Genomic DNA, 21,459 nt, shown 5'->3' on the forward strand with positions numbered 1-21,459 from the left:
AAACTGAGCTGGCAATACCAATTTTGAGCAATTTCCTTTTCTCTTTAAAAACTATTATAAGAACAATTATTTTCTTGTCGTCTTGGTCATTAAGGATTTATCTGAGGTAGGAACAGAGTTGATATTTTGCCACTCTCTGAAAGAGCAGGCGCTGTCAAACACGTTTTTAATGTAGTTAAAAAGCACGAAACATGACGGATTGAACGCTGAAGGATAAAACAGGGCAACTTTGCTGTAGCCTGTCCTGCCTTCCTGTTATCTGCTGAAAGTATTGCTCTCACGCGTCCTGAATGAACTGCAGGCCGATTTCAACATGTTGTAAATATCGTTTCCTTTTTAAAATGGTTCTTTAATCTCAACTTCCTTTGACTTTAAACACCTTATTAATGCTAACAATGGCTGTTCTTCCCACCCTTACGACTTCCACACTGAAGAGGGTTGTCAGTACGACCTGGTGGTGCCTAGAATAGTGCTGTCACTGTTAATAAGATTGGATTTATACTAGTGTTGCACCGATACCGATACCAGTAAGGGATGGGGCCCAGATCCAGCACTAAAATGGTTGTATCGGTATCGGCGAGTACCAACAAATAGGGCACCAATACCATTTTGATGTTTGTATGTCACTTGAACGCAGCCTTCTTTCTCCCGACTAGTATTATACATGTTATATAAGTTCATGAAAGTTGCACTATTTTGGCATTTGAGAGCCAAAACTAAGGGTTTAAATGAGATTATTCAATTATTAATGTAACTTTACTGTCTTACTGTTGCACTACTATTATACATGTTATCATTTCACGAATGTTGCACTATTTTGGCCTTTGAGAGCCAAAAGTTTATTCAACTATTGTCACCCATTCCAGGTAGGCAATAAAAAGTTCTACTACCCTAAGTAGTATGCAGTTCTTCATCTATACACACACACACATCAATTACAAACAGATGGTATCGGTATAGTATCGGTATTGACCAACACTGCACAGCCAGGTATCGGGTATTGGTATCGGGGCCAAAAATGGCATCGGCGCAACACTAGTTTGAAAAGTTGAAAGTCAGCTGATTTAATGTTGTGTGTCCACAAGATTGTTAAATGAAGTAGTTCTGTAGTAAATGACCAAGTTAGTAGCAGATTGAAAATCAGACGAAATTTTTTCGAGGTTGATTTGAAATCTTATTTCACATTTAAACAAGTCATTTTATCTGCTCTGGAAAAAGTATGGAAGTCATTCATATTATTTGTAAGCAGTAGTCCAATATGTTCTTAATTTGTTTCCTTGGATGGCTTTTGCAGGGCAACAGCTGTCCAGTCCCCACCCTCTTCATGTTCGTTTCGGGCTCTCCTAGAGGAGGAAGAAAATCGCTTGACGAGAGCGGGGCAACCGGGACCGCAGAGGGTCCAGAGCGTCCCGGGACCTTCCGTCAGCGCCACGCCGGCCGCCAGGAGGGTCACTTTCAAAAGCTCCGAGAGCAGCGAGCCAGAGAAGCCCACTGGGTGAGCAGAGGGCTTTCACATCGACTCATTTACTGATGCTTCACTAAACATGAGGTTCAATGAGGCCTAATTTAAATGTTTTTATCGTGGAGGTCATAGATCAAATGAATAAAATGATCCCTTTGCTTTCTTGAGTTTTTCTTAAATAAAAGTTTAAAATGTCTGGTAGGTAATTCAGACTGAACCAGGAACCATTAACCAAGGATTTGATCTGAGCATTTTTTGTTGTTCTGTTCTGCTGATTTCCACTGGAAGGCGCTGTTGAGGTATTTATTGTGCTGTCATCATTGTTGGATTTTTTTTGGGGGGGTTCATTAACCGTATCATATTTCTAGTTTACATTCTTGCTATATGTAGAACAATGTTTTGATCTATTCTCCCCTGTAGATTAAAAGCAAAAGGATTATAGACATGTCTATGTACTTAATATTGGTGTCAAGGCAGAGAAACTGAAACATTTTTACTTCCCCTTTCGCCACATTTTTTACGAGAAGGGAAAGAGATTCTGAGATTGTTTTGGATCTTACTGGTTAGGTTGTTGACTCCAGGTGCTGGAGTACTTGGAGGTTATCTGCTTGGATGCATGGAGTGAGGCAGGATACTCCGATCTGGGTGAGCCGAGCAGCTCAGAGCGACCCGATACAGCTGCGTTGACCTGCCCGCAGAGACTCAGTCACCCTGACCTTTACCACCACCCTCTTGACAGCTGGATAAACACAGTATACACACACGGTATCCCGAGCTGTGGAAGTGGCGTTCTTTGCTGTTAATACGGTGTCAGCCCCGATGTGTGAGACCCAAAAGAAGTGCGCGAAGTACACGGCCAGACTTCATCCTGCTTTGTAAACAGATTTTTGGGTATTAAGCAGCTGTAGGATTCAGGGAAGTTAGGAAAAATCAGAAAGCATTAGAGTCGCGTAACAGAGCGGAGAACGGGTTTCCGGTTCTGCTTGGTGTTTGCCTGAGCAGAGAGAGAGATGTGTTTAGGCTCAGTCAGGGGGCAGGGGGAGAGGCCTTGTTTGTTCTTGCTCATGCTTTCCTCATCCCAAGTCAGATTTAATAGAGATGTCTTTCTAATATTTGATTTGACAGAGTCTCAAACATTCTTTCCATCTTATGTCTTCGGCAAGTACTTCCAGAGGACACTCCTGGCCATACCATTAAACCGGCCTGGCCCCAGTATCCATACGACCGCCACATTTATAGTGCTTTGCTAAAGCGCTTGGTGGACTTGAACTGTTTTTGTGTGCGACTGCGAGGTCACAGCCTTCTTTGGGGTGCGCTTGTTTCATTGTAGTGGGTGTGATGGCGTGTTAACATTGGATCGCTGCGTCTTTTCAACTGACCTTGTAATTATAAAAATGTACAATATAAAAATAATATAACTGTGCACTTATCCATTTTCGCTTCAGTAAAGATTTCTGAAAATAATAAAATAATCTAACAATAATGCTAATTCAAACCAAAAGCCAATAAGGAATAAATGAATAAATAAATAAAAACAGGAACATGTGGAAAAAGAAAAGAAATATCAGAAAAATGACAAGGGTTGATTAATAAACCAAAATTACCAAAGGCAAGTAGTTCTCTCAAGGATTAACATAGGCGGAAATAGCATTGGACTAGAATACTACCAAAAATAAAATAATAAAAATTAATTAGATCTATTAATTAGATCTATTAGTGGAATATTGTGTATCTAGAGATGCACAATATTACACTTTTGGCTGAAATCCAATGTGCTTATATTTGGCCGATGTCTGGTATTTAATTTAAAGGAGCAAGAAGTGAAATTTCACCACTAGGTGGGCTATATCTATTTACAGGACTGCATGATTAACATATAGGTACTGGGCTAAAACTTAGCAAATGTTCTTTGGCTCATCTTTCATGCTTTCATACTTAGAGGTAAATTCCTTACAGTTTCAGGAACATGAGGAACACCTCTTCTAGGTCAGTTTTCCAAAAATTTAGCGACGAAAAGTATGTGGATTAGTTGTTTCTTATGTGTAAATCAATGCAAAGGGAATGATTGCTGCTTGTTTGGTCAAAATCCAGCTAGAAAAGTCATACATTTACAAAAACAAACAGTTTGTCCTATAAAAAGGTGCCTCCATGACAATTGTAACACGGAGCAGAAAAGCTGAAGATGGGTTTTCCCATCATCCAATGGGCAACGCCTGGAGAGGAGACGTAAAGATCTATTGTTGCCACACAATCACACCCACTAGAAGGAAACAAGCACACCCCAAAGAAGGCCGTCATACTATTGGCTGGAGCGGTTCCTAGGCAAGGATATAACTTAGATCTTAGAAGGAGCATAAAGAATCTGTGAGCAGGGAAAGACATAGTGCCGTTTTGATCCGTGCAGACAGCAGGTTTGTGTGAGTGGAGGAGGAGGCAAGCAGGAGGAGGAAATCTGTGCAAGAAACAATAAATCTGAGTCTATTTGAAAGAAAACAGATGTTTTGAAGGCAAACATTACACGTTTTGATGGCAGAGATGCAAAATCCTGCCACGAAACCCGACCAAATCAAAAATGTGAACTCTTGGTTTTTGACAGGTAAATTCCCTAATAGAAAATGGCTAAGTCCTGGTCTAACCTCTGGTCTTCCAGCAGTAAAATCTTCCACACGGCAAAGTTCTCTGCAGGACCTGGTAGCACTTGGACATAGTATCTTCAAGGCTAGTCAAGCTGCAAAACGGACAAATTAGGACACCAGACAATTTTACAATGTTCATAGTTCAACATTTGAAATCTGAAGTACATTGACTTTCATCTTTATTTAAGAAGGTTTATTTTTTTAGATAAACTGATTAGAGTTGACTTTCAAAACAGTGATTTGGGAAAACTCGTTTTAGCCATTTGCTGGAGCATACAGGTGTGTTTTAAAGAGCAAATATGCTTTTAAATTTTTTCTTTTCATATTCATGTGGTCTGAATTCTTCGTCAGTGAAGCTTAAGAGACTCCTCTTGTAACCCATTATCAGCAACCTCTTAGACTGCTTATTTTTTTTATGCCGTTTTGATGCAGTCCTTCGCCTCAAGTCCCCACCATCTCTCACAGCGTTCCACTCCACCCCCTTCACCATTTTTTGTAGTTATGGCCGAGATATTATTATCTAGCAAAAGAGAAACCTTTTTTTTTTTTATTCCCAAATGTAATAAAAAAATTGTCAGGGGTAGACGTTTCTATTCAGCCTTCTATGTTTGAGTCAGCGTCTCACCCAGAGCAAGAAAAAAAACAGTGCTGCTTATATCACAATGCTACTTGAAATAGGGACTAAGAAACTGAGCGAGCACACAGTTTATAAGCGCTATATCTGAAACAAAGTCTGTTGAAATTTCAGCAGCGGTAAGCAGCAGAGTTATCAGCAGCTTACCGCTTTGCTGTATCCTTCATTTCCATACTCAGAAGGAACTGAGCCCTTAATTAGATAAAGTCTCTGGGCAGATCCCTCTTTGTTAGTGGCTAAAATTATTGAAGCATGGATCCTTGAAGCGCTTCATACAAACAAAGAGGCCTTTCCTCACTGATGTGGGTACATTGGCACGAAAACTAAAGTTGAACCAGGCACTTAGACAGCGTTCTGATAACGGGAGCCAGAAGAGTGACATGTGTGGGTTAATAGTCAATACACCCAACAACTGAACATTTAGAGTTGTCCACTGACAGCTTGACATCCTTGAGTTCGGGTGCTATTACCTTTTATTTAGACGATCTGCAAAAGGAGCTGTGACAAAACATCGAAGAAAACCTAACAGAAAACCGAAAAATCTGAACGGCTTGATAATACGACCCAAAAATAATCTAAATATATCTAAACAACACTTTGGAAAACTAAATTTAACTTTTCAGTACTTCCAAGAGGCCCCAAGCACACAACAAAAGTTATTTAAGGACTGAAAAAGATCAATTTTGTATGTTTTGTCCCCAGGAGGGCAGTTTGATATCCATCGCTCTTTATTAACACCATTTATTAACAAGAGCAAAACATTTAAGATGGCTGGCAATCTTTCTACAAGTAGAGCTCCATGTCAGACCGTACCGGCCTCTGTAGGCATGTTAAAGATCATGATGGTACTGATCAAGTTTGGCTTGTTTGGAAGGGAGAAAGCTACTACTCAGAGATTTTAGGTTTGCAAAGGTTCCTCTGAGCGAACCATGAGACTCCAGGAACAATGTATTCTGGACATGTGAGAACTAGGTAGAGATGCTTTGACCGTATTTACTACACCACATTTTGGGAAAACCAAAGTCTGCACAAACACCTCACACGGAGGCTGCAACAGACTCAAGACAGAAAAGAGTCGAGCTGTTGCTCAACCCATCAAAGTCCACACCTCAACCTGATTCACATGTTTTGGAGAGCTGTACATAAATGAATGCCTGTTATTCCAATCAAGCAACACAAGGTTGGAAAGAAGATTTGGGTCAAGAATGCGAGTCAGTAATTTAGAAATGACTGATCATAGGCGGTACCCCTCCACCTACATGACTAAAGGCAAACTGATCAAGTAAAATCGAGGTCACAGCATGTTTCTAAGGCTGCGTTCACACTGCAGGTCTTGATGCTCAATTTCGATGTTTTAGCTGAAATCAGATGTTTTAGAGGTGGCCGTTCATATTACAATTAAATGCGACCACCATCAGACTTCTTTCTCAACGGCTATGGCCGCGAAGAGACCCGCAGATAACAGAAGGAGACGTCACACAGCAGCACACTGTTTACGGCAGTGATGATGAACCTAACTGTTTCTATTAGTGTTCAATAAAGTATAGTTAAAAAAAATAAAAAATAAAATGTGGATACTGTCCGGCGTCTCTCCTTATTATCAGGAAGTTCTTGACCAACGGGAGCAACCACATCATAGCAAGATGAAGTGATGTAAGAAGAAAGCAGCACAGCTATTAACAACGCTCTTTTATGGAGCGCTGGCTGCTACTGCTGTGTGTGGACGTGTAGTGAGAGACAGGAAAGTGACGTGAAAGACGGATAAAATTAGGCACGACCCATCAGACTGTGCACGCTTTGAAAAATATCCAAATTAGCACTAACACATGGAAGTTGCATGAATCAGATTTTTGGGGGGTCCACGCTGCCATGAAAAAGTCGGATTTGAGTCGCGTTTCCCTGCAGTGTGAACGTAGCCCAAGTGAATGGAGTAAAAAGCAAAGTTAAAGCCAAGGAGGCAGGCATGCTCATCAGCATGTCCCCATAGCGTCGTGTCCTGCCACCTGGCATCCGACCCTAAACCCGTCCTGCGCGTCTCCCCTCAGGCCCTGGGTGCTGGGTGCCGTGGGCAGCCCTCCCCTCTCCTCCCTGGTGACCTTCGCTTCCATCGTGGAGGAGGAGGAGCAACAAGAGGCCGCGCTGATCCGCTGCCGAGAGAAGCCGCTGGCGCTCATCCAGGTAGACGGCGCATGCACACACTCGCTCCCATTGTGAAGCGGAGTACATAGCGGTGGAATGTCTGCTCCTTTTGTCTGCTATCTTTTTCCCCCGTCTGGCTGATTATCTGTTTAACATCGCCTTCTGTACAGCGCTGCGTCCTGTTTTTTGCTGTCGAGGCTCACCCTCCAGCTGTTGCCAGACTTCTGCCACTGCTTTCACTGAACACTTTTCCCTCCTTGTGGCTTTCTGGTTGGCATTATCGTAAAGACTCCCACCACCATTAGGCCTTCACTGTCGGCGTTTCCTGTTTTCACCCACAAGTGAAATGTGCTTTTGCTGAACACATTTTCCTATAATCTGTCGGATCTGTTTTTTTTTTTTTCCCCCTTTTTCTTCCCCCCTTCCTACAGATTGAAGAGAGAGCCATACAGGACCTGCTTCTCCACTATAAGGCACGAGACAACCCAGATGAGCTGATAGTGGTGGAGACAACAGCCAGAGGTCCCATGGCAGCCCCAACCTGGCACAAACACTAAGGATGACTGATGGTGTGACAGCACAGCGTCAGCGCACCATCAGAGTGAAGAATTTGAATCCAGATCCCACTTTTAAATTGTTCCACCTCTGCTGGGGTTCTGGTTAAACGGCGTAACTCATTCAGTCCATTTTGAGGCAGATTTCCCCTCTGTGTTGCTGCTGTATTTATGCTCTGTGTCGTGTTTATTCGAACGGGAGAGAACGACTGCTTTGTCACGAAATGCTCCTATTGGGACTTTTTTTTTTGGGAGGGTGGGCTTCATTCGCTGTTCTATTTCTCAGCAAAACAACAATACAGAGTAAACACATTTCCTTAATAAATCTTTTTTGTCATGTGAGGTTGCCAAAGAATTGAAATTAGGTGGAGAACTTCAGGCTGCAAAAGTGGGTCCAAACTAAATCAGAGCTTGCCAGTGTGTCTAATCGGTGGAGTTTCTCAGTTTGATTGTGACATTTAAGAGTGCCAACCATCAGCTGGGAGAGCGTCAGCTTTAAAAACTAGATTTTGTAGAGGTGCACCGATCAGGCTCGTCCTGGCTGATACCAGTTTTTGGTTTTGAGGTCTGATCTGCTGGATTTAGATTTTTTTGTCCATCTCCAAGAAACTATATGCTGCAGGTTCCTTGATAGATTCAGTAGTTCATAGAGTCTTACGGAAAATGAAGGAATTGCAAGGTTACTCTCTTGGTCACATCAAAGCACAAGTCCCATTTTACTCGACTCTAAACGTCGAGCATCAGCGTGCCATTTGATGGATTTATAGCGCAGAGATGGTGGGAGTTTTTTGGTTGTGATGCTGTTGATGAATCGGAGAGAAAATGTCTGATTTTTCAGCGTTAGACCTGATGATTTTAGGAGAAATCGGCCAATTCTGATCTCGTCTGACTGATCGGTGCATCTGTTATATTTCTTTTTGTTCACAGATGTTCTCAGCTTTAATATTACCAGTGAGCTAGTGATTACAGGATCAGTATCTTTTGAATGGTATGCAGTGAAAATGCATCATGCAATGCAGTTACAGTGAACGCTAAACCAAGGCTCTGGGGGGAAGGAGTTTTGTTGTGAAACTAGTGCTAACCATTGTGTAGAGACGGCGATCTACAGATTTAAATCTCCTTTAGCTCTGTGATGTTCCTTGGTTCCTCTCAGCTTTTTTGCCTCAAGCCAGTTGAAGTTTGGTACCTCCGCTTTAGACCTCATTTTCTCATCTTAATATACCACATTTTGCTTTTGTCTAAGACTTAAGGATGTGAAAACAAACCGGCATGCAATAATAAAATCTCTCATCTGTGCAATAAACTTGTCACCTATGTTTTATATTGGATTTCAGTGATTCAGATTAAAGAGGACTTCTGTTGTCTTAATTTGCCACCTTACTTACCCGACATTCATTGTCAACTTCTGATTAATCTTCTTTTCAGTATTGAATAAAAATGCCATTTATTCCCCACATCTCATCGTGCCACATCGGCCGCTGAATGAGAGAAGGGCAATTATGAAGTCTCAGTCTGTGATTAACTGTGATGACCCTGATCTCAGCAGAGAGGATGGCGATTGAGGGATTTTATTGGCCGTAATTGAACACGGAGCGTCACGTCGGAAGTCCGAGAGGGACGACTCATGGGGGAAAATGTTAATGACAGATTAGGATGTATTAGCTAGGGCAGAGATGACACATTAGTTGAAGGAAAAACGTTTTCCTTTTGACCTCGCGCTAATGCGATGTGGAAGATTTATAATTTTTCAAATGGACTGCTCATTGTGTTTGTGCTCAGAATGAAAATGTAGTCTGTGCACAAAATGTCTGACAAGTGGTTTATTGAGCACAACGACGAACCTTCCTTTTAATGTGGAGGTCTGTTTTCAGTCTTCATATATGATTTGTTTTTTGTCGTTGCAGCACATTTGGATTCGCTTACAAAACCTTGTGTTTAAAATATTGTGATATTTTGTTCATTAAAAGATTTCAACTTATATTGAGTTGTTAGTGCATTAAGCTAAAGTATAAGAAAATCTGAGAAAGGTCTGGGGCAAATGTACAAAAATAAAAAAAAAGTTTACTGAACCAATATGTTTATTCACGAAGCATTTTAAACTTAGATATATTGTATAATTTCTTTTTAGTGTCTATAGGTCTCTCGTTGTGAGAAAGCAGCTGTAACTGTTCAGTCTCACGATGGTTGCTCCTCTTACAGGTGCACTCTTATAATTTATATCTTCAAAGTCCAGAAATGCAATGGAAAATGCAAAACTCATGTTGAGTTGCACCTAAAAGTTTCATTCCCCACTGCAAATTATATCTGAGAATAAATGACCCGCAGCTTTTTGTAACAGAACCATTTAAACTGCTCAGCAGCTAATATGGATGTAAGGGTTCAATAAGTGTTGGTTGGTGGTCGCCTGACTTGATCAACCAATCGCTGGAGCTCTCAAAAGAACGTCGGCGTGTCCAATTGTAATCAATGAACCTAAATTATAAATCATTCTTTTTAACACGGGAACAAAGACAATTTCCACAGCTTACATTCCTCCCTCTCACGCTCGCAAAAAGAAACATTCTCATTTTAGACACAACAGAAACTATCAATAAACCCACAAACAACAAAAGTGATAACCATGACAAAAACAGTCCCATCAGCTGTGATGTGGAAAATTTTAAGATGAACGTCTGATAATGGGATCAAATTCCTCACCTCCGTCGCAGACTGGTGTTGTGGCACCATCAGTGCGAACATGCTTGATAATGCATAAAATGTACAGTCTGCTGCTGCCTCAGGATGGTGAGTTATTTTTTTAATGTGCTTCTTATTTCTCAGTTGTATTTGTTCGGGGGTGGGGGGGGGGGGGGTCACACTAAATGACCTGTGGATGAAAGTTCAGTGCTCTGCTCACAGTCAATGAGTGCCACTAAGCTGTTAAATAATTGTTAGCAAAATCAAACAGACTGGACTGGGTTGAAGAAAATTCAAGCACTAGCCATGTTTAGTTGAGCGCAACTTTCTCAGCGCACACAGAGTGTCTGCATAGCAGGACATTGATTAATGTTATTAGCATTCGCCATTTTAGCAAGGCGCTGGGCATTTATTATTTACTTTGGAGCATTTATCTAATATTCTAAGACAAGAGAGGCTTTAGTAGGACCAAAGTGCAGACAACAGGAACTCAAAAGCTGCAAGATGAAAACAAGGATTTATTGATAATAAAGGCAAAACTTACAATAAGGCAGAGATAATGAGTGAATTCAGGCTTGGAAGTTGAACAGAAAATACATGGTCACGATGAACCCAGCAACTGAACAATGACTACCGGACAGCTTATATACAGGGGGAAGAGTGGAGGAAGGTGTGGAAACACCGGTGAGATTGATCAGGTGGAAAATGACAAACTGCTGAGATCAATAAAGACAAGAACTGGGGGGAGGCAAAGAAGGAGCAGGATCTGAGAGACAGGGAAGAAGACTGAGATAAACTATACAAGGAAGTAAAAATGAACTAAGATGTGGAAACAAATAAATTAGAATGATAACCAGAGAACATTAAGAGCAAAGAAAAGCATCGACATAAAACACCCAGAAACTCAAAGACCTCAGAATCATGAAAGTTCTATAAATCGGCTTTTTTCCCAATCCAGTTTTTAAGCAAACTTTGTTTTCTAGCATTTTTTAAGCCCTGTAGCCATTACCGTCTGTCACTTTGCATACATTTAGCCGTTGCCCACGTTTAGAAATGTGCTAACAATGACTATTACTTTTAGCTAAAGAAGACAAACGTGGCAAAGACTTGCTGAGAATTTATGACAGAACACTTTGGGCTTTAGGTGTTAGATTGTTTTACCTTTCACTTTTCAAAGCGTCCCAGTTTTTATTGTATTTTTTTATTGCAACATATATTTGCGTAATTTTAAAATATTAAATCTAACTTGATAAAGATATTGTTACTATATCAAGATCTTTCCTTCTTTCCATCTTTTCAGAATACCTGTCCAATCCTAGTACTATCCATTATTTCCCCGTTGAGCCGTTATTACATTTGAGAACCCTGGTGGGAATCACTGCTGTAGATTTCATCAAGCAGAAACTCCCTGAGATCAATTGAGCATTATGCAGTATTTGAAAAAGACCAGCTCCTCCTTTTTAAAAGTAGAAGGAGGATAAGCCCTGGCCGTTCGGCTTTCCTTCCAGGCACATGGGAAAGTCATAGGGCTGTCCTCCAGATGGTGCGGATAACTCCAGGATTAATTTGTTTATGGAGAAAAAGAGACGTTCCAGACGCCCTGTGGAACAGCTGCCACATTTCCAACCTGCTCTGACTGGATAGTGCCAGGGTAAAGCAAACCAGGAAGGTTAAACCATTATTTATTCAGCCATCACTTATCAGGTAGTCCGTCACTATCAGACATTTAGTTTAATGATTAGAAACAGGCCTTAAGTGAATCTCCAACTTGTGCTCTGAGATGTTACATCCTGCTTTGGGGTTATTTGAACGAATCACACTCAACAATTTTGTCTATTACGTATGGTTTAACATTTGTTTCTAAAATATGGCACCATTATTTTCCCTTTGGTACAAATATGCTGTAATCTCCTAACAAACAACAAAATGACCGATCATCCTGTAATAAAACTGAAACTTGGGTCTATCTTGGAGACCTCTGTGATGAAATGAATGGAAGGTGGAAGGAGGTTCTCTAAATTGTTTTGCATCACAATGAGATCTAATGACATGTTCAGATTGTTCAGCATTAGGGAACCAGAGCAGATGTGTTTCTAATTCTATTAGGTCTTAATTAATTGAATGCTAGTTTTCATTAAATATGCACCTTGAATTCCTAATCTGTTGAAAACCTTGTTAAGCTGATAGGAAATAAATCAATTTCTTTAATACAGCTGATAGCAAATCTAGATAATTTCCCTTCATCATACTGTTATCAAATAAGCTGTAACTGTAATTTTTCAGCATTACTACATTTTCTATTCTTAATGGAGGAATCACTGTGACTGACAGTGAGGATTTTAACATTCCATTTTCATTTTTTACCATAATTTACATAACCGCACAAAACACATATAGCTAACAATGAGAGTAAAGAGGGAGAAGAAAAGGGAGGACCTGTGAAGATTTTTTGCAAGGGATCAGTGTGGCTTACCATATAGGTCTTGTTAGGAAAATTTCACACCTAACTGCGTGCTCATTTATTCTGGAGATTAAGAATGCATATTGGCATTAATAAATGTCAGAGACAGAATTCAAAATTAATCAAAATGTATTAAAAGACTTAAATAGTACAAAATATATCGATATATGGCTCTTCCTCACTTCCAGCAACAGCTGGGGCCTCAAGTGAAAGAAGATTCTGTCTTATCTCTTACACAATGTTATATAGTATTTCTGTGAAATGATCTAAGCCCTGAGAAGGTGGGATGTGTGCAGGACCGGAGCCTGCCCACATCCTGCTGTGTTGGTCTCCCCCTCATCTGGTCTCCAGTCAATGTAATCTAATCTGGTCTGGTCCTCTTCTTTCTTATTGTTTTATGTCTTAAATCTTTCCCTCTGCAGCTGGAGCTTATTTCATTTAATTTAAACATTTAAACTGAATGTCCCTGTAGTAAGCCACATTCCTTAATGCACTCCAATTCCACTGGTTTAACCTCCACTACTTATGAATAAACACTCTGTTCTTCTGCAAAATGTAACTTTCTCAACAGTCTGGATGCCTTTAGGTAATAACGAAAGTTTATGATTTAATGGAGGTGAAAGGAGAGATGGGTGCAAGGTGTGAGAATGCAGCACGTAGCTGTGCAGATATAAAGTCCTTACTTATTACTGGAGTAGTTTGGCCCAAAATTTTCTATTCTTTCCTAAATGTATTTCTCTCTTTGAAACTTTAGTCAGGTGTAGATTCCCATTGCAAATATTCAACCTATTCTGTTCTATTTAGGGGATGTGGTTCGGATCGCTGTCCTCCACCCAGATCTCGAGTGTTGACTTTTTTTGGCCTGTCAAGAGAACAGACCTGAGCTGCAATCTTTACAGGCTCTCTAGAGTTACTGGGGTTTCTTGGCTGCTTCTCTGTTTAATATTCATCTTTCCTGGTTTTTGTCAGGAAAGGTAGAAATGGTCAGTTTAAGGTGCTTTGGCAAAGTAATTTTTACCCCCCTTGGCTTTTTGCCTAATTTGTTATATTTTAGTCTTTAATTCAAATGTTTTTAATCTGATTTTATGTATTGGACCTGCCCAAAATAGTCTGAATTTGTGAGCTGAATAGTGCCATGTGCATATTACGTTGAAGCCACTAAAAAGTTCTGGTATTACCAATTACCTTCAAAAGTCACACAATTAGAGAAATGAGGTCCACTTGTGAGATTCACATGATCTTATGGTATAAACACGTCTTTTCTGAAAGGCCCCAGAGGCAGCAGCACACCATGAAGACCAAGGAGCTCTCCAGACAAGTCAGGAACAAAGTTGTTGAGAGTTCCCCAGCAGATGATGGATGATCCTTCCACAGGACCACAATAAGCTGTACTCTCCATAGAGCTAGGCTTAATGGAAGAGAGGCCAGAAAAGTCATTATTTAGTATTTAAAACAAGTAGATACCTTTTGAATTTACCAAAAGGCATTTCGGTAATTTTCCAAATGAATGGATCAGATGAGACTAAGATTGCACTTTTTGTCCACCAAATAAAACACTATGTCTGGTGCGAACCAAACACATCCCATTATCCCAAGAACACCATGCCCACAGTGAAACATGGCGGTGGCTGCATCACCCTGTGGGGATGTTTTTCAGAAGCAGGGAAGCTGATCTGATCTGAGAGAAAATGATGCTAAATACAGCGATAGTCTTGAGCAGAACCTGTCAGTCTGGCTGTGATTTGAGACTGGGACAGAGGTTCAGTTTCCAGCAACAACCCAAAGCCGATTGCTAAAGCAACACTCGAGTGGTTTAAGGGAAGAGAGTAAATGTGTTGGAATGGCTTAATTAAAGTCCAGACCTGGGATCTGGGGTTAGACATGAAGAACACAAGTAAACACCATCCAACATGAAGGTGCTGGAGCAGTTTAGCCTTGAGGAATGCACAAAAATCCCAGCGGCAAGACGCGGTGAGCTCATAGAGACTGATCCAAAACCACTTTCAACTGGAATTGCAACAAAAGGAGACTCAGCAAAGTACTGATTTGGGGGGTGAACAGTTACGCTCCCTGGGGTTTTCTGTTATTTTGTCCTATTTGTGTTTTACTTCACAATAAAAATAATACATTTTCAAAGTTGTAGGCATATTCTGTAAATAAAATGATGCAAACTCAAACCATTCATTGTTATTCCATGTTGTGGGAGGGAAAACAAACCCTTAACCCTTAAGTATTTTGTGGCCAACTCTTTCGGTATGTAATCATGTCGCCCAGCCCAAGATTTTGTAATGGAAATAGGAAAATCCATAACCACAAGAAGGTACATTTGACAACCAATGGTAATTCTCTATTGTCTTCTCAGTCTACTGTAAAGACATGAGGTTATATGACTCCTGTAAATAATATCTACCTGCAGTGGCGGATGGCCCATAGGGGGCGCTCGGGCGCTGCCCTCCCTAGATGTAGAGGGGAAATGTCAAAATATATATAGATTTTAAAAGTATTATTAATGTCAGTTTTTACTTAATAGTACGTGGCTACATGTAATAAGAATTATTAAAACACTTCTACTAATTGACTACCAATTGACTCTCATTTAACAATGCATTTCCACCAACAAAAGGTATCATATCTCTTCTTCTATACTTTTGGGGCTGTCACTCTAGGAGCCCCACAAATGTAGCGAAATAACCAATCGTATACTGTTGCTAGGGAAAATTTATAAATATTTGGCCAATCAGCATCGCCAAAATTAATGGCTTTGGGGCTCCTGGAGTCTTTGCCCTTGCTACACAATGATAGGACCAGTTCACGCTACATCTGCGCTACATCCGGGTCATGGTGGTGGGCAAAAGCAGTACTGTTTTCGCTTACCAGCGTGACAAAACGGGTGAATTAATGCGTACTTTTAGTTTATTTTTGGAATCTAAACAATGCCTACGACTTGTTGTGCTCCCGGTTGCACACATAGGCATTCCAAATCGTCGGATGTACGTTTCTTTCGTTTACCGAAGGACGACGAAAGAAGAAAGAAATGGATCATTTCAATGAAAAGGATGCAGGCAGACAATCCCAATCGACTGTGGGAGCCATCATACTACGACAGAATTTGCAGTCTACACTTCATCTCCGGTAAATACAACTTAATTTTGCACTAGTCATTGTTCTACTTAAATCATTATATAAATAAAAAAATTAGGATATATATTTAAGTCAAGACGTAAACGTTCGTTTCGTAATAATATACGTACATGTACAATGTATGCAAACCCTCTGGCATGAGTCTGAAAAGGATTAATAAGACAAAACCACCAAAACAATTCTTTGTGAACAATGTTTTTTATTAATTAAATGCTTATTGTGGAATCTTAGTAATTTTCCGACTTTTAATTTAAATGCATGGACTGGGTTAGGCAGGGAAATCTATTGGCCAGCCCCACCAAGATTTTTTTTCACCAGCCGCAACTGTCTACCTGCTAGAATGCATTTAAAGTTATTTTGCTTAGATCGGGGGTTATAATCTGTTATATTTTTATCAAAGTCAAGGGTTCCAAATGGGGATCAGAGCCAAAAGGAATAAAAATAAGTATAAAATGGTAAAAAGAATTGGCAATGTGTAAATCGTGACACAAAATGGCAAAGCGGGCAAACTGACCCAGGGCTTCTACTTAGTCGCTAATGTTCTCCAACAAACTTCTGAGGCCTTCACCGAACCCCTAATTTACTAATTAATTGACTTCTGAAGGCAGTTGGTTGCACTGGATTTTATTTAGGGGCGTCAGAGTGAAGAGGGCTGAAAACAAACTATTTCAGACTGTTATTTTCTCAAATATTTGAAAAACTGTGTTGATTGGATTAAAACACAAAGGTAGTTAAAGTGACAGGCCTACAGCCATGTGCTCACCCAGATTAGAAAAACAGACTTAAGAACCCAGTGATACAGGTGTGGCTGTTTGATGTGGACGCCTTCCAGCACGGCTTCATCTTGCTCCGCTTTCGGCTGGGAGAAACGCTGTCATGACCGTGAGGTAATTCAAGAGACAAGTAGTGCAGTACTGAAACCTTGAACGTCTGTAGCATCTATTAGTCGCTCAAGTGCTTTAGCAGCACCATTTAACTGCTTTACTGTCCCCGGTTCTGAAGCCTGTGGGATCACAAAGACCCTATAATGAGGAAGATTAGGTGAGATGGGCCTCACTATCTTCTTGTGAAACTTGGGCCTATTCTGTAACTTACAGCTTCAACCTGCCAACAGGGTTTGAAACCAGACACCACACACACACGCCATCCCTTTGGGACGAAAGCAGTGGGAGTAAAAGGCTGCCTCTCCACTTCGGAGAGCATAAATAACCTCTGCTATTTTACCTGGAACATCAATCAGGTGGAAAGAGCAGTATCAAAAGGAGTTCGACTGAAACGAGATGGAAATTTCATTTTTGTCATCGTCCTTTTATGATGCACAAGCAGAAGAACTAACTGCAGTCAGACGTGGGGGGATGTCTCTCCAAACAGCTTGGCCAAACCTCTGGGACCTTCCCGGGGTACCAGTTTGATAGAAAGGGGATAAATGGGGGAGAGAGAAATAAAGACATTACTAAATCCCAATAAATAAAAATTTATCTATGTATTTCAGAAGTTTCTCAGGCATTTGTTGGGGTGTTTTAATAGCAGCTGTGTCACATAAAGTCTAATGCCCAGTTTGTCCATCGCTGTATTGTTTTGTGGTTTCACCAGTACCAGAAAAGGGCATTTTTACATTTGCTGGCAAGTTGAAAATGAAAAATGTCTTCTGTGATATTTGATTTGTAAATCCCTCGATATTTTAAACTAAATTTATTAAGAATACAAGCTGTTGTTGTAAATCACATGTATTGTTATTTCTTCTACAATCCTGTCTGACTTCATTTGCTGGTTTGACACTACAATATATAACACACTTTTTGTTTTTACTCAGTCTGTGATTAAATTGGTAGACAGTGGTCACACTTAGATCTCAGCACATCTACAATCAAACATATCTAGTTTCAGTCTAAAATAGAAACACAATTTGGATATATGTAGTGAATAACCAAAGACATACAGTATATACAGAATATGAAAGATAGCTGAAATTATATTTTATCATTTTAAAATGTTTGTAAATAAACTAATAAATGAATCCTTCATAAAAAATAATTTCCCCCACAGAATTTTGTAGTCTTAGCATTTGTTTACTATTATAATCCTAGCATTTGTTTACTTATATAAGTACCCATTACATGGGTACTTATATCAGCCAACACCATGCACCCTTAACATTAGGATTCTTAGTTAGGGTAAAGCTCGCACACCTCCAAATTGCACATAGGCTGGTTTTTGTGAGACCGAGGGAAGCTGTGAGTTGTTTGGGCTGCTCTTATATTTAACAATTCAATAGTTTCAGCCTTATTCCTAAACAACCTCCAGGCCTTGGTGTTAGCAGCTTCTAGTGATCAGTGAAAAACACCAAAATTGTGACTGCTTCCTTCTGACTTGGCCAGATTTGCTCACTGGGCTTTGCAGCAGGTTAAAGGTGCATAGCCACTTTATTTGAGATTTTTCTTTAAATTTATACATCTTTAAATTTATACGTACACATTTTTTTCTGAAAGATTAGCCTGTCATGTTGGCGTATTAGTTGTTATTTTGGTGTTTGACGCTTTGTTTTTGCTCAGTTTGTTAGAAATTAAAGCCCTTTATGCATATTTATGAAAACAGTGGCAGTACGACACTGCAGCTGGGATTAAACAAGGAAGCAGCTAAGGGCTATTAGCATCTGCCAGTGAAGTAATGGAAACAATGAAGAATGTTCCAAGGTCAAGTGTAAAAAAACACAAAAAATATATGATTCCAAGAGGGAAAAGACTGGAACGTCACTGGGAATATAGTATGTATGTTGGTGTTGAATGAAGCAGAAGCTAAAGCTGCTGAGTCTCAGAGGTGACTGCAGAGTTGATTGAGATGAGCAAACGTCCTCATTGACACTGTGATAAAAGTAATAGCAATGCTCTTATTAGCCTCTTCAATCTTAAGTACAAACAGCATTATAAATAGATCGATTGATTGGTTCTTATCTTGATGCTGTGTCCCAGTTTCTCTTTATGAACAGGAATTTTCTTTATCCTTGATGTTCTGATATGAAGCTCTTAGAGTTGCTGTAGATTCCTGTAGGTTTATTTAATTAATAACGGTTGGTCTTTGATCACATCGAGCTGCCACTTTACCGTGAGGCATTGCAGAGGGGTCAGGCTCAGTATTATTTAGTGGAGATTTTGTAGTCGCCATCTGGCTTTCTGATAGTTCTGCGGTACTGCCAGTAGATGGCGCCACGTCTGTTTATATCTGCTCATCGTGCCCATTCCTGGGGTTTTATTCAGGCTCAAAAAGGACCGTCAAAACATTATCAGGATGGGCACTTTGTGTATATAACCTTATTTTTTCATGATCGAATGGTGTTTGGTCTGTTTTTTTTCATAAGCGTATAACATGGCTATGTACCTTTAAGGTTGTGCCAGTTAAACAAAGAGAACCCCTCACTGCCACCATCTCAAACTGCTGATAGGCTGAATTAAACTGCTGATGGTGTTTTCTACCTCAGCAAGGCTGAAACTGACTATGGTGGTCTAGAAACATCCCATGTTTACCGGGGAAATGTTGCAGATGCAATTGTCGTTGCGACTGATGAGCAACAAAACAGCAGGGGGAGAATTTGTTTGTCAAGAGGTAAAAGAGCTGTGTGTGTGTGTGTGTGTGTGGGGGGGGGGGAGGTATTTTTCTTCATACTAAAATGTGTCTTTCCAAATGTATTGGGATCTTATGATGTGAACAGTCTTGAAGATCCTGGACACTGTAGAGAGGTCCGTATCTGGTATAAAATGGCATTTAGGTTTTTCACTTATTAAAGTGAAATAAAAATGAATTAAACCTGTTAGCCTTTTAACCTTTAAATAATTTATTCTGTTGCTGAATAAATTGTTGTAAAGACAAATAAACACAGCATGATCAAACAAGAACAAATGCAGTAGCTTTTATAAAATGTCCTTTTGAAATATATTAGTACTGTAAGCCACTATACCTTTTTTGCACTTAAATGGATTAATTGGACTGTATAAAAGATTATTTCAAAATCATATAGCAAAAGGTTTTAATATGACCTGCTGATCTTTTCATCGCCTAAAAATTACTTTGGATTGGGCCCTTTTCTCTTTTTTTTATATGTTATTTTCTTTATCTTATTTCCATTTTTTCCTTCTGGTTAACTGGAGTTTTTAAAATGCCTTAATTGCACAAAAACGTTAGCGTTCCTCCGAAAAAGCATCAGCATAAATATATTTTATTACATAATTTGTTTAAAAAAACTAAAATACTAATGAAGATCTGCTTTTATAGACACGCCAGGAACAATAGGAAAAACATTGAAATGCTTATATGGTCAGTTAACAATTAGTAATTGTAACATTTCTGTTGATGTTATGGGATTCTCTTCAGAATCATATTGAAAAAATGGTTTTGGCACTTTTGGTTTTTTGATTCATTGACTTCTTACAGAAAAGGTCACATTTACCTAAAGCCAAACTGGCTGCAGATTTTTCCACATTATTCCTCAAACGATGTGTACAATCTTCAGTCGTTAAGACGTCCGATGGCCAAAGAATGATCATGTCTACCAGAAGCAGTCAAGGAGCACAATAACTTTACACTCCCGGATTGAGCATATGATTAAACACTTAAAACTGCATTTGATGCTACTGTGACTCCCTGTTTTATATAAACAGCTTTTGTAAAACAACTTTTGTAACTATTAAACACAAAAATTGTTCCCCATTCGCATTTTTTTTAAGTATAAGGGTAAGTTGTTTATACCCTGAGAGTACATATCAATGTAATGGAATGCTCTTTAGATGATTATCCTGAATGTCACCAAGATGAGCATTCTTGAGCTTTCAAGTCCAGGCTCATCTTTGCAAAAAAAAAAAAAAAAAAGTGTTCTTTATTTTGTCTGCAGGATTACATTTTCAAAAGACTTAGCGAAGGTTTAGCATTGCTCTTGTTTGCAAATGCATCTATGTATGAAATTCTGTCTCTGTGCATTTCCTACAACTTTGCAGTAATCATAAAGATAAACTGAGCTTCTGACACTAACCGTTAAGCGAAGAGAAGAGATGGACAGACTTAATGAGCTCTGGCTTATCTGTTTCGGTTTTTGATTCGAATAAATTACATTTTACTACCAGTTTGAGAGTGTTCACCTGTCAGAATGTAAATTTTTAAGCTGACACAAGCTGACCACGTAAATGACAGGAAGTAATTTTCTACATATTGGTTAAAAAAATAGGAGGTGGAATCTTGACCTCTTTAACTTCCGGTTTACATGAAATGATGGATGGATGATTTTAAATGTGCAAACTATTTCAGATTTTGTCATGTTAAACCACACATACACATGTGCACAAATGAAGTTTTATGTGGCTGATCAAGAACACTTAATTGTGGACTGGAAGGTTAGTGAAACATGATTTAGAACTTTTGACATAGAAAAGCCTAGAAATTATGTGAATTTTTTGAGCACCTGTCACTCTGATACCATCCATCTATTATCCATTATTCATGCACACTTATCCATGTAACATGGGGGGTACCCTGGTGCCTGTCTCCAGTGGTCAGTGGGCGAGAGGCGGGCCACACCCTGGATAGGTCGCCACCCCTTCACAGGGCCCAAAAAATAATCCAGTGCAGCTCATTGCCTACAGAAATCTCCTAATTATGACACACAGGGGGACTATAATCAGAAAATACAGCGGCCCACCAGTGTGGGATTTAATCTCAGTATAAATCCCGGATGTTCTGCCTCAGAGGTTTACTGGAAGACATTACTAAAC

General features: G+C 39.7%; 1 protein-coding gene across 1 annotated transcript in view; it reads left to right on the top strand.

Moving 5' to 3' along the window:
• Nucleotides 1–9,403, top strand: part of ibtk (inhibitor of Bruton agammaglobulinemia tyrosine kinase) — a 30,236-nt gene extending 20,833 nt beyond the window's left edge. The window contains exons 27-29 of the mRNA XM_012872917.3: nt 1,295–1,495; nt 6,778–6,910; nt 7,303–9,403. Of these exons, the coding sequence (XP_012728371.2) occupies nt 1,295–1,495; nt 6,778–6,910; nt 7,303–7,428 (460 nt within the window). The 3' untranslated portion in view covers nt 7,429–9,403. The remainder of the gene's footprint in view (nt 1–1,294; nt 1,496–6,777; nt 6,911–7,302) is intronic.
• Nucleotides 9,404–21,459: the final 12,056 nt, after the last annotated feature.

This window comes from Fundulus heteroclitus, chromosome 3 (assembly GCF_011125445.2).
Source record: "Fundulus heteroclitus isolate FHET01 chromosome 3, MU-UCD_Fhet_4.1, whole genome shotgun sequence".
In the NCBI taxonomy this organism is placed as follows: Eukaryota; Metazoa; Chordata; class Actinopteri; order Cyprinodontiformes; family Fundulidae; genus Fundulus; species Fundulus heteroclitus.